General features: G+C 43.3%; 1 protein-coding gene across 1 annotated transcript in view; it reads left to right on the top strand.

The window, feature by feature from the left end:
- Nucleotides 1–261: 261 nt before the first annotated feature.
- The window catches only part of FHDC1 (FH2 domain containing 1), a 30,693-nt gene continuing 18,182 nt past the window's right edge, over nucleotides 262–12,772 (top strand). Inside the window, 4 exon segments of the mRNA XM_008536450.2 lie at nucleotides 262–556; nucleotides 559–875; nucleotides 7,562–7,623; nucleotides 8,282–8,384. Of these exon segments, the coding sequence (XP_008534672.2) occupies nucleotides 388–556; nucleotides 559–875; nucleotides 7,562–7,623; nucleotides 8,282–8,384 (651 nt within the window). The 5' untranslated portion in view covers nucleotides 262–387.

The raw sequence follows: 12,772 nt of genomic DNA, 5'->3' as shown, positions 1-12,772 counted from the left end.
AACAAATATGTGTTCTATTGATTAATGGAAGGTTCCAAGTTGGATTTACTGCTGATGCTTTGGGAGCATTTCCAGGTAGTAAAAGTTGGTTCACATTTGGGAAAGTATTAGTTCCTTTTAATGCCCTTGTGGATGTGTTGCCCCTCATTGATGTTAATGTCCAACTATTCTGGAGCACTGGCGCTAGCCTCTGAAGGGAATAGGTAGTATTAAAATGTTTTCCTGTGCTGATTTTAAAGTTGTTTTTTCTTTGTAGGTTTGCAAGATGACACACAACAGAAGTGCCTTTTTCTCTGGCGGCAGACTGGCAAGCGTATGATGCAAATTTGATGTTTGCGTCTGCTTTCTCAAGGTCGAGAAGTTATCTCCTTAGAAGGCAGCAGTACTATGCATGTTATGAATTGTGTCTCCTTGGTCAATGATAAAGAAAATGGGAATATCGCCATGGCAGCTGGATTCATGATCGGGCAAACACCACCACCCCCTCCTCCTCCGCCACCCCCTCCACCTCCGCCATGTCCCTATTCAGGGGAAGGGTTTCCTCCTTCTCCTCCTCCTCCCCCCCACCTCCACTACCTGGGGGGCCTCTGGTTCCACCGCCCCCTCCAGGCCTACCCCCAACTTCTCACGTGAATGGCTACAGCCACCTTGGTAAGAAAAAGCGGATGAGAAGCTTTTTTTGGAAAACCATTCCAGAGGAGCAAGTTCGCGGCAAAACCAACATCTGGACTTTGGCAGCCAGGCAGAAGCATCACTACCAAATTGATACGAAGACCATCGAAGAGCTCTTTGGGCAGCAAGAAGATACCACCAAGTCTTCCCCTTCTAGGAGAGGAGGAAGTGTAAATTCGTCCTCCAGGGATGCTAGAGAAGAGGTAAGAATGGAATGTGGAGGGATAAGCCTCCATACAGTGTGTTGTTATATGTTTTGGGTGGGGGGGGTGGTATGTGCACATATGTTTCAGAACTTGATAGAATCACTAAGAAATAAGATGATGCAAGCGAACGTGCTCTGGAAATGATAGAAAGGGCCTTCTATGATGAGCTGGAGCCGAGTAGCTAAAAAGTATAAGAAGCATGTGTGCTGTATCCTCCCAGACATCCCAGTGGATTATGACCTCATGCAGAGAACATGCTATCGGGGGCCACTGCTCTCTGTCCTCCCGGCACTGCCCTGTCTCTAGCACATCTGCTGCCTTTCCCCTAGTGGAGCAGTTGTGCTCAAGTCCAGCATTATTAGTCTCTATTGAAACAGAAAGTCAAGTTCCTGAGCCCAGTTATCTGAGACTAACTGGACCTTTCTGGGACAAAATGCCTTTGGTTAAATAACGTCATTAACTAATATACATCCTTAGGACTTTTATCCATGGTTTTCCCTCCACATTTTCTTCCACAATTGTTTTGAGATGGCCTTCATTCCTCAGATCTCTGAATTGAATTGTGGCCATTGTGGAACAGAGATTTCCAGAGAGCCAAAGCATAAAGCTATTTTCAGATAGACTTTCTAGGAAGCGTATTTCCAGTTAACACTAAATGTGTTATTTGGGAAAAAATACAGCTGGCAAATTATAAGAAGTTAACTGAAAGCATGGCCTCAGGGCTGCAGATCACCATATGTTATAGAAACGGAGTCAAAAATTGCATTTGTAAGTACTCTTTGTCTGGAAACATGAAAGTAAATTAAGAAACCTCTGCTTGTTAGAAGAAATAATTAGGAAACTAGGAATTAAAAGGAAAGAATGCTTGGGGCCAGCCCCATGGCCAAGTGGTTAAGTTCGTGCACTCGGCTTTGGAGGCCCAGGGTTCACCAGTTTGGATCTTGGGCACAGACCTAGCACTGCTCGTCAAACCATGCTGAGGTGGTGTCCCACATAGCAGAACTAGAGGGACCTGCAACTAGAATATACAACTATGTACTGGGGCACCTCGGGGAGAAGAAGAATAAAAAAAAAAAAGAAAAGGAAAGAATGCTGCCCGCTAATAAAAACTAACCAAATAAAGACAACAAGGGGCCCACCTGGTGGCCTAGTGGTTAGGTTCTCGTGCTCCTCTTTGGTGGCCCTGGGTTCGTGGGTTCGGTTCCTGGGTGCTGACCTGTGTGCCACTCATCAAGCCATGCTGTGGTGGTGTCCCACATGTAAAATAGAGGAAGATTGGCACAGATGTTAGCTCAGCGACAATCTTCCTCAAGTAAAAAGAGGAAGATAGGCAACAGATGTTAGCTCAGGGCCAATCTTCCTCATGAAAAAACAAAAAACAGGGCAACAGAAATGCATCATTTTTTAATCTGTTGTAAAAGGAGCAGAGAAGATAGGTCAGAGATGGAGTTGACTAGATAAGAGAGTGAGCAGGGCTCTGGAATGAAGTAGCAGATCTCTGCATTATTGAATTCTTGAGCTGACAATATTGGCTTCTTTTCTCTGTCTGGCTCGGGAGCATGTTAACTTCTCTCCAAAAATTCACTTAGAGGCCTTGAAGCTGGTGGGATCGTCCCCTGTTGAAAGAGCAAGCAGTCTATTATAAAATGCGAAGAATGCTGGGATTAGAATTAAGTGTGAACGGTGGAAGAACTTGGAGCAGAATTCTTCAGGACAACCCTTAGTGCCCCTCCGGTGCTGAATATGGGCTTTTCCCTGCTTTTTCCTTCGTGCAAAGTCCTTTTATTTCTCAGCAGATCCTTTCAATATTGGAAGGAGCCAGAAGTCATTTCCTTAGTACCCTGGCCTTTGCCCCAGCTTCCAGCAGAGGTTCCTTATTATACAGTAGGTCACTTCTCACCATTGTTTCCCAGCTCTGCTTACTGAATTTCAAGAATTTTGAAGGAAGGAGAGAATGAGCGCATGTGCGAGCCGAGCGTGTATATCAAATCACCATGATGGGGGCTGGCCCCGTGGCACAGCGTTAAGTGCACACATTCCACTTCAGTGGCCTGGGGTTTGCCGGTTCAGATCCCGGGTGTGGACATGGCACCACTGGGTAAGCCATGCTGTGGCAGGCGTCCCACATATAAAATAGAGGAAGATGGGCACAGGTGTTAGATCAAGGCCAGTCTTCCTCAGCAAAATGAGGAGGATTGGTAGCAGATGTTAGCTCAGGGCTAATCTTCCTCCAAAATAAATAAATAAATAAATAAAATAAAGAAATAAAGAAACATCCATCTTATAAAAAAAAATCACCATGATGTACAGTTTAAATATCTCACAATTGTATTTGTCAATTATGCCTCAGTAAAACTGAAATCAAGAAAAGAAAGAGAAAACACAAATGTTGAAACATTTGAGGTTGTTCACTATGATGTCTGTAGTGATATTACAATTAATATTAATTAATTAACCATATAAGAAATAACTAAAATCACTTACTAGAAAAAAAGAGTAAGGGGGAGAGAGGAAGAGAGGAAGGATGGAAGGAAGATTGGTTTTTCTAAATTTGTGAGAAGAAATGCTTTATTCTCTCACACTGTTATTCAGGTGTCAGTCATGCTTCCTCAATTTTTGTTATGATCCCTGTAGGTTCTAGAATTCTGTGACATGCTCCATCCAGAAATCTAGAACTAGGTAGAATATTTGAAATATATTTGAAAGAAAAAAAAAAAGCTTCAACTGGGTTTTCATTTTTTCCCTAAAACAGAGAGAGGAACATTTCCCAATTGATAGCCAACCGAAAATAAAAAAGAAAATGAAAAACCATTAAAAACTAAAATCTAAGTCCATTTTGGAGGATACAGGAAGGTTTTAAAAATTTTGCTTTTCAGAATTTGATATAGTATTGAAATAAGCACTACTTAGTGTTACTTAAATAGGTGAGGAAGCCCCCTTTGAAATATTGAAACAAAAGTGGTTTAAAATTTTCTCCTTCCTCCTGAGGACATTACACCTAGTGAAATAAACCAGTCACAAAAGGACAAATACTGTATGATTGCACTTTATGAGGTACCCACAGTAGTCAAATTTGTAGACACAGAAAGTGGAATGGTGCTTCCTAGGGACTTGGGGGGAGGGAGAAGTGGGGAGTTGTTGTTAAATGAGTATAGAGCTTCAGTTTTGCAAGATGAAGAGTTCTGTGGATGGATGGTGGTGATGGTTGCACAATAGTGTGAATGTACTTAATGCCACTGAACTCTACCTTTAAAAAAAGTTAAGAACTGGGGCTGATTCAGTGGCATAGTGGTTAGGTTTGCATGCTCTGCTTCGTGGGTTCAAATTCTGGGCACACACCTACACACTGCTCATCAAGCCATGCTATGGCAGTGTCCCACATATAAAATAGAGGGAGATTGGCACAGATGTTAGCCCAGGGCCAATCTTCCTCACCAAAAAACCAAACAAACAAACAAACCCAGTTCAGAAGGAAATGTTATATGTATTTTACCACAACTAAAAAATTTCTTCTTCCTTTAAAGAATATGGGAGGCAGATTTTTTAGTGGATTGATACTGGGTGAAAGCACAAGAATTGTAGTAGAAAAACTAGGAGAGCTTATCTGGAGGTTTTAACAAGAAATGTGGTATAGCCATTGACCCCCTTTACTGAGTACATAGTACTGCTGTCTCAGTGCCTCAGAGGGCCTCAGAGCAACCTGGCCACCCTGGCAGTCAGTGGGGAGCCTGTTATTATAGCCAGGTTTCCCTCACATCTTAGTTTGCCATCCTCAGGATGGGACGAGTTGAGCACATTACCTTCCATTTTAGCTGCCCTGTTTGCCGGGGACGGTTGAACTCTTCGGTGGGCCTTTAAGGGGAAAGAAAGCTCATGAGCTCCAGCACCCTGACTGTACGGCTGTTGCAGGCCCTGACTTCAGTAGGGTCCTGCCCTATGTCCTGCGGTGTCCAGGAAAGTAGATACAGATTGACTGGAACCGGTGGAGATGGGGGGGGCCAGGTCGGTTCTTCCCTGTTCTTGGGGCGGTTTGTCTCAGCCTGCACAGCCAGGGCCTCTCTCGGGGTCCCATGTACAGTGTTCACTGCTTTGAGTGATTTTGAAACACTGCCCAGTCCAACACGTATCCGTTTCTGAATTGCCCAGCTTTTGAGATGGCAAAGCACTCGGTCAGTAAGATAAGCAAATTTACATGTGTAGTGATAACCCTCTCGAAAGGACTTGAACAGACGCTTTCTAACACTGCCCCAGAAGAATCAAGCATGATAACCTGTGAGAATGCGGCTGCTGCAACGCTAGGCAAATCTGAGGATGCCCGGGGACAGTGGGATGGTGCCCGCCGTGGTACCAGTTGTCTCGTGTTCCTGTTGTTGGATGAGGTGCTGGGCTTTGTTTTCCCTTTGAGGTGCTCAGTCATGGCCAGCCCAGGTCTTTCCTTAGGAATATTGCTGACTTCTCTTAAACTAGTGACCAGTTTCTGAAGCCTTGCTTCAAGCTGTGGAGACAACCGCTGCTCCAGGCCGTGGCTGCCCCTGTGTTGAGCATGAAGGGCTGCCCCTGGAGGCCCAGGGCTTCTGCTCCTGGAGCCATCTTCGCAGGTGAGAACACAATTTCTATCCATCACCCCACACTTACATCTCTGGGGTCCCCAGGGGACTTGGCCAGACCCTATGGATGGCCTTCTACAGATCTGCCGCTATTCCTGGAGAAATATCCCAATGTGAATACCAGGCTGATGATGGAACATTTGCCACTTCTCTATATGCCCATATCCTTGGCGATATTAAAACTCACAGGAACTAAGAGAGGAGGGGAGTCAGAGAGACCCAGGCTAGCACTGCAGTTCAAGTATTGCTTTGGGGAAGTTATAAAATGACATCTCTAAGGCTCCGTTTCATTATCTGTCAAGTACAAATAAGAGTAATTTCTCCATCACTTTTCACACAACTACAGCTATGGATCTGGGCCAAGGGTACCGAGAGTCCCAGGGGATGGAGGGGAAGAGGATGAGGGTAGGGCTTGGGGTGCGGGGAGGGTGCTGCCATCAAGGGTTCAATACAGCAGGAGGTGGTAATTTAATGAGAGAAATATAAAAGAAGTCTTTTCTTCTCCCTAGAATGGAGAGAATGGGTGGAGAAGTAGGCGCAGAGAAAGGTCTTCAGATGTGGATGCAGCTCTGTCAATATGCATCTTCTTACTTGTGGCTTTCTAATTTATGAATTATAATGAACACATGGTTTTCTGTCTTAATAAATTTGGATTCTTCTTTTGGTGTGAGCTTTCCTTGTTAAGGGGTGTTAAGTTGGAGAGGTTTTATTCTCAGCCTTTCTTTCCCCACTCCTCTCCCCTCCCTTCACACTGAACTTGAACTGCGATCCCTGGGGAGGATCCCAATAAGGAGCCTGCCCTTTTAGTTTGGGAGTTTATTTTATGGCTGTCAGGTGATTGTGTTAACATGAAATAAACCCCCAGGGTAGTAAATAATGTGATTGTTTAAGATTAGTCTTCCAAAAGAAGGCAACTGTACTCTTGTAAAAATTTAACCTTATAGCCAGGAAGTGCCATTAACTTTGCTTAACAGTCTTGCTGCTGCTTATATGCTTAGAAGCAGGCCGAGACATCAGGAATTTAATCTGAAACCTGATTCTCTTTTGTTCACAGTGAATCACATACATTTGGAAAGGAAGAGCATTATAACAACATTCCTATTTTAGCTAGTCTCCCTTTACCAAAAAACAAATGGAAAAAATTACAGCAGTTTTAAGATTGTCTTTCCTCCACACGGCCTAGATATTTACTTCCAAAGAAATGGCTTCGGTTTTTAAAAACATCTCCCCTCCCCACCAAAAAAGTGTTCTATATAATTTCCAGTCTGATAAAACCTTCCAAATTATTAATCTTGAACAGCTTAAACCTATTGTACCGCAAATCTGGGTTTTGATGGTACATTAGGATGGCCGCCATATTTGATTACATCAAAGATGAGCCATGCGTTGTAAGACGTCCTGATTCCAGAGATGTTAACATGCAAAAAAAATATGTCTTAGACCTGGTGAGTTACAGCACGAGTTTTCCTTCTTAAATTATGAGTAAATAAAATGTAGGATGCTTTCTTACCTCCTCCTAAAAGGGCTGTTGGACATATATATTCTTTTTCAATGAAAAGAAATTTTTCCTTTAGAAAAAAATGAAGAATTTTATTATGTTTCTGGAAATAACAGTGTTGATCTGTTTATATCCCTAAATCAGGGTTGGGACTCGCTCTGCAATGTCTTCAGTTATTTTTTACTTCCTTAGTTCAAATCTCATATGATTCTTGCTATGCTAAGACGTCTATTTCCAAATCGGGGCTTTTAAATGTGGGCTATATTACTGTAAAAGGAAACAGCTTAAATGAAAAACTTTAAATATATATAATCTATTAAAAATTATATAATATTAAAATAGATATAAAATTATTACAGCTAAGGAAATAGAATGTCATTGCAGAAAATTTGGGAAGATGATAATATTTTAATATTCGTAAAACTATGTGAGGTATATCAATTAATCATCAGATTTACATATTGGGAATTATTCTCTTATAAATTAGTGTTGTATTTTGATATGTTTTAATTCTCTTCTTTTCTCCAACTCTTCTTATTTGTACTTTAATGATCTTACATGTCTCTATTTTTTTCCAGATTACCCTCTTGGATGCAAAACGGAGCATGAACATTGGGATATTTCTTAAGCAATTTAAGAAGTAAGATTTTGCACACATTTGAAACTTTAGTCATATCCATGCTGTCAGCATCAGAGCTGTGGGTGTGAGCTGAAATTTAGATTCCAATATGAGTGAAAGTCTCTCCTCATACCTTCTTAGGCACATAGCTTAATGAGTCTGCAAGTGTGTGTCACTTTCTGCTGTTTTCCTTTCTGAAAACATAAACTAGTGGCTTGAAGTACAGGGATTGTCCCCTGGGGTGTCTATTCAAGACTGCTGTGTGAGGGAATTTGTCAGTTTATCTGGGGTGCTGCCCCTTGAGGGGAGGTCGGACGGGTGAGTCCAACAGCGGTTAAATTTAAGGGTTGTGAAGTAGAAATGGGCAGGCTCTGCAGGAGTTGCATGAGCCCAAACGGGATTGCTTTTCTTCCACCAAGAAGACCCTCAGTGTTGCTGCCACTGTCATCCTTTCTGGGGTGCCTGAGGATGGTTTTCTGGGTGAAGGGGCCTCTGAGTGCTGTATCAAGATCCCTGCTTTCCCGGCAGTGGGGCTGTTGTGATCCCTGACACAAAACCACCTGTCAGACTGGGAAGAAAGCAGGATGGAGGGCGGAGGGGGTTTTAATTTCCACTGGCCTGTGTTTCTCTGGCACTCCAGCAAATGTGAAGTGGAATCTTAATTAATTGTCTTTTTCAGGTCTCCTCAGTCCATCGTGGAAGATATTCATCAAGGAAAGAGTGAGCATTATGGAGCAGAGACATTGCGAGAATTTCTGAAGCTTTTGCCAGAGTCAGAGGAGGTAAGGAGTTTGGCACGTGAGTTTTAGGTGTTAAGAGTGATGATAAAAGCATAATATTTTGGGGAATGTCAAAACTCAAGTGAGAAGGGCACCCTCCTCCCCAGAACCAGAGTTTTCTCACATAAAAGTGGAAAGTGACCCAGGAGAAAAAGTATGGGTTATGGAGGTAGAGAGTCTAGGGTTAAATTGGAGCTTTACTCTTAATTGAGAAACTTGGGCAACTTAATTCCTGTGCGCTTTAATTTCCTCACCTGTACAGCGAAGATAATGATGCTTACCTCATTGGATTGTCAACATGACTCAGTCCTAGTTATGCGTGTAACGTGGTGCTTGGCACATGGGAGCTCCATAAATTTCAGTTCCCTTTTCCGTCATCTACCGATGATCTTTGCCTAGGGTGTACCCAGGTTCTTTATAATACGTATACTTTTTAACAAAGAAAAAGAAAACCCCCATTTAGATAAAGATTCTCTAAGAAATTGGAGAGAGAGGTAAACTGTTAATAAATGTTGTCTATATAATTGACTAGAAGGTAGAAATTGCTGTGATTGTAATTTAGTACCACAATATAAGGTTAATCAGTTTTGTGTGTCTATGAGGAAGATTGGCCCTGAGCTAACATCTGTTGCCAATCTTCCTCTTTTTGCTTGAGGAAGATTGGCCCTGAGCTAACATTCATGCCAATCTTCCTCTTTTATGTGAGATGCTGTCACAGCGTGGCTTGACGAGCAGTGCTATGTCTACACCCAGGATCGGAACCTGTGAACCGTGGGCTGCCAAAGCAGAACACATGAACTTTGACCACCATGCCACAGGGCTGGCCCCTAATGTTTTTTGTTTTTTGGACTGAATTAACTGAATTTTTGAAGGGTTAGGAGCTTATTGGGAAAACACAGAAAAACAATTTTGCAAAACCTTCTAAAATTGTGATATTGCCTTTTATTTCTGAAGAAGTGACCCTTGGAAAACATTCAATAAGAAATTGCATGACTACATGTGCTTGTAAACATTTGGATATTATAAAATCTTATAAAGTAAAAAGTTGTTTCCCTTTTTACACATGCTGCTCGTTGCTCCCGTCCCCATTCCACTCCTCTTCCTAGACTTAATTTATGGAACTTGACTTTAGTGCCATTAATAACAACAAGAGAAATATATATTTGTGCTTTTCTTTTACATCAGTCAGTGATAAACTCACAATGCCAAATCGAGGGGCTTAGTGAATAGCCAGATGTTCTAGGCACATCTAATAACCTGAAGCTCTCTCTACCGTGGGTTTTCTGTTTGCAAATTAAGTGTGATTCGCCTAAGCTGAGATTAATTAATGACATTTATTGATGTTAATAAAGAGTCTTAAAGTATTGAGGGAAAAGTACAGTAAATCATGATTTACCCTGGATCTTATATCCTGAACACTCCTTAGGCTTTCTTTAATGTAAAGAATGGGAGTTCCAAAATCTTTAATTAGGATGGCTAGGGTGGAATTAATTTGAGTTTTTAAAAACGTTTAGTTGCTCTGGAAATCGTATTCCTGCTTGGGCTTTTCTCATGACTGCTCCTTAGGACTGCTGGGTCTCCACTCCTAACTGACCTCATTGTGATTTCAAGGGAGAATTGAATTTGATAGCACATGCGAAAGTGCTCGGAAAAGCTCTAAATTTCTAACTAAACGGAGGTTAGGCATGAGGGAGGCTGCCAGCTTCATGCTGTGAAGAGGTGGGAGATTAAGTATGGTTTTCTTAATATCTTCATTACTAATTTAAAATTCAGAGGTGATTAGACGGCAAAGGCTGTGGAAGACTAAGGGATTTTTCAAAGAAGCAGCTTAGCTGTCAAACCTCTCAGGTTTGAAAGAACTCTGTTTTTTGAGTTGTGTGTGGGATATAATTCGAAGGGCAGAATGTTAAAGGAAGGTGACTAAAACCCACCCAAGTGCTGCCCTGAGCCCCCCAGGCGCTACCCACCCCCCACCCCGCCCCTAATTAGCTAACCCCGGAAGACAGTGCCCTGCTGAGATGAAACCTTGCCCACGGCTCCTGAACTGCCTTGCCTGCCACTGAACCGGGCTGCAGCTGTTTCTCCCGTCACCCTCATGCGGCAGGGTCATCCTCAGCATGAATATCCGACGAGCTTGGTCACACTTCTCCTTGTTTATATTAGTGAGTCTTGGCTTTAGCTCACCACACCCTCCAAACTCAACTGGGAGCTTCCTTCAGCAGGAACTCCCTGACGGTCCCCAGGGCTGCTGGGCGCCCCTCCCTAAATCACTGTATGCTGGCAGAGCGAGCTGAAGCCACCTCAGGACTCATGCCCACTGCACGGACAGATTGGCTTTGTTATGAGTGCATGGCCTCTAGCACCACCAGGATCCGGGGCTGACCCTGGAGGCTTTGGTGGAGGATGGGGCTGAGGCCGAGGAGGAGCCAGGGCCAAGTGACAGAGGTTCAGGAATGTGGCAGAAGTATGCTAGTAAATGCATAAGCATGTGCATAACTGCGTGTCGCTAAGACTGTGTGTAACATTCTATGCCCATTTTTAGCCCAAGAAGGGACTAAGCACTGAGTGCCCCCATGTTCCAGACCCTGGACAGGGCAAAATTCAATCAAGGGAGGTAATATATTTCACATGCTTTGCCCACTGCCTGGCATAGAAAGTCAAGAAATCATCACTGTGAATATTTTGTGTATTTTTTTCATTTAATCCTCTCAGCCACGTTATAAGATAGTCCTCATTTTACAAAGGAGAAACTGAGGCTCACACAGTTAGCTAGAGCTTGTCTTGTGTTACGTGATTGATAGGCCCGAGTGGAAGGGGATTTGAACCCTGATGGTCCGACCCCAGAGCAGTTCCTTCTGCTCCAGTCCACCACCTCCCTCTGAGGAAGGAAGGGCAAAGGTTTGCAAAGCCCCGCCCTGCACCGTGCTGGGCCCCCAGCCTTTCCATCACCTCTGCCATCCCCAAGCGCTGGTCTGACTGAGTGTCACTTGAATAATACTGTAATCTTATCAGCATGCAGAAAAATATGAGCGGAAACAGCCCTTTTCTCTCCTGCGTTCTCAGCTGACAAGCCAGCCTGAGGTTAATTTGTTTTCAGGATTTCTCTGCCCTTCCTCACAAATCTTTTATCTGGCATGTTTGTTCATCTTGCCTCACGCTTGTGATTCCAACCTGCAGAGGAAGAAGGTAGACCCAGAAATAAAAGCACCGGGAGAGTGCTCTCTGTCCCGCGCAGTATTCCCTCAGCCTGAGAGGGGGCTGGAGGAGAAGCCAGGGGGTGGTGGGAGGGAGTCCCCTCCCAGCCTGCGAGCCCTTCCCTCTGGTGAGGCTGGTACCCTGTGGCTCCATCTTGGTTTCAGGGCTACAGGGCTGGAAGGTGCTAGAAATTTTCTGTTCTCTCTTGAAGCAGGTTGAGTTGCCTCCTCTGACATTTTTGTCTCCTCATTCCTACCTTCTCTGTTTCTTCTGTGCCTGGGAGGGGAGTGACAGGGACCAAAGCCCAGGGTCATCTGTTGGTGAGAAATCCTCCTATTTCAAGGCCATGTGAGTGGAATTAGATGGGATGAAGGAGTCCTGCCTTTGGGAATGTGTGAGTCTTCAGGAGCGTGCTGTTTGCTGTTAGGGCAGAAACCGGGCACAGCGAGGTCATGACGAGAGTCACTTGGCTCAGCCAACGAAATTATGCCTAACAATGCTGGATAAATGCTTTTTGATGATGATGAGAATGCATAATAATTATAGGGTTTGTTCACCTCTCTTTTTTACCTCCCTGCCACTGTGAAGGTAGAGTAATCTCTCTTAATGAACATAAATCTCATTTTGAAATGGAATTAAAAACTGTATGCATGGCATTTAAATTAAATGCTATCTTTTCATCACCATTCTCTTGAAATCCATAAACATTTTTAGCTCTTTACATAAGGGAAGGAGATTAATCATTGTTAAGTTACACTTGAGCACATGTTTAATAGAAATATCTACCAAGTTTACTTAGCGTGACCTGTTCTTGTGCTTTAGACAGAAAACTGTGCTGTTGTTTTCAGAAGTTTTGCACATGCTGCATATATGGTCTTATAAAAGGCACAACCTCACTTTGCCTCTGCCCATATATAGTGAATTGTTAGACTCTGGTTCAGAAGGGATCAGAATTCATCCTATGGCTTTCTCAGGTCAGAAACTAGGCACTGATTTGGGTTTAGCTAACCCAGAAGCTCCATCTCCCCTTAAATTTAGTAAGGCTAAAAATGGTAAATTCACTTTGGGGCCCCAAAGGTAGGGGAAATAATGCAATTCTATAAATGACCATTTTCTGCCTATGGGGGGACAAAAAGTAGTCTTAAGGACCAGTCTTCATACTAGGGTGTGCATCTGCATGTTACATTTTATGTTTT

Source organism: Equus przewalskii, chromosome 2 (assembly GCF_037783145.1).
Source record: "Equus przewalskii isolate Varuska chromosome 2, EquPr2, whole genome shotgun sequence".
Taxonomy (NCBI): Eukaryota; Metazoa; Chordata; class Mammalia; order Perissodactyla; family Equidae; genus Equus; species Equus przewalskii.
Note: the sequence above shows the minus strand (reverse complement) of the source record. Positions and strands in the feature narration are given on the sequence as shown.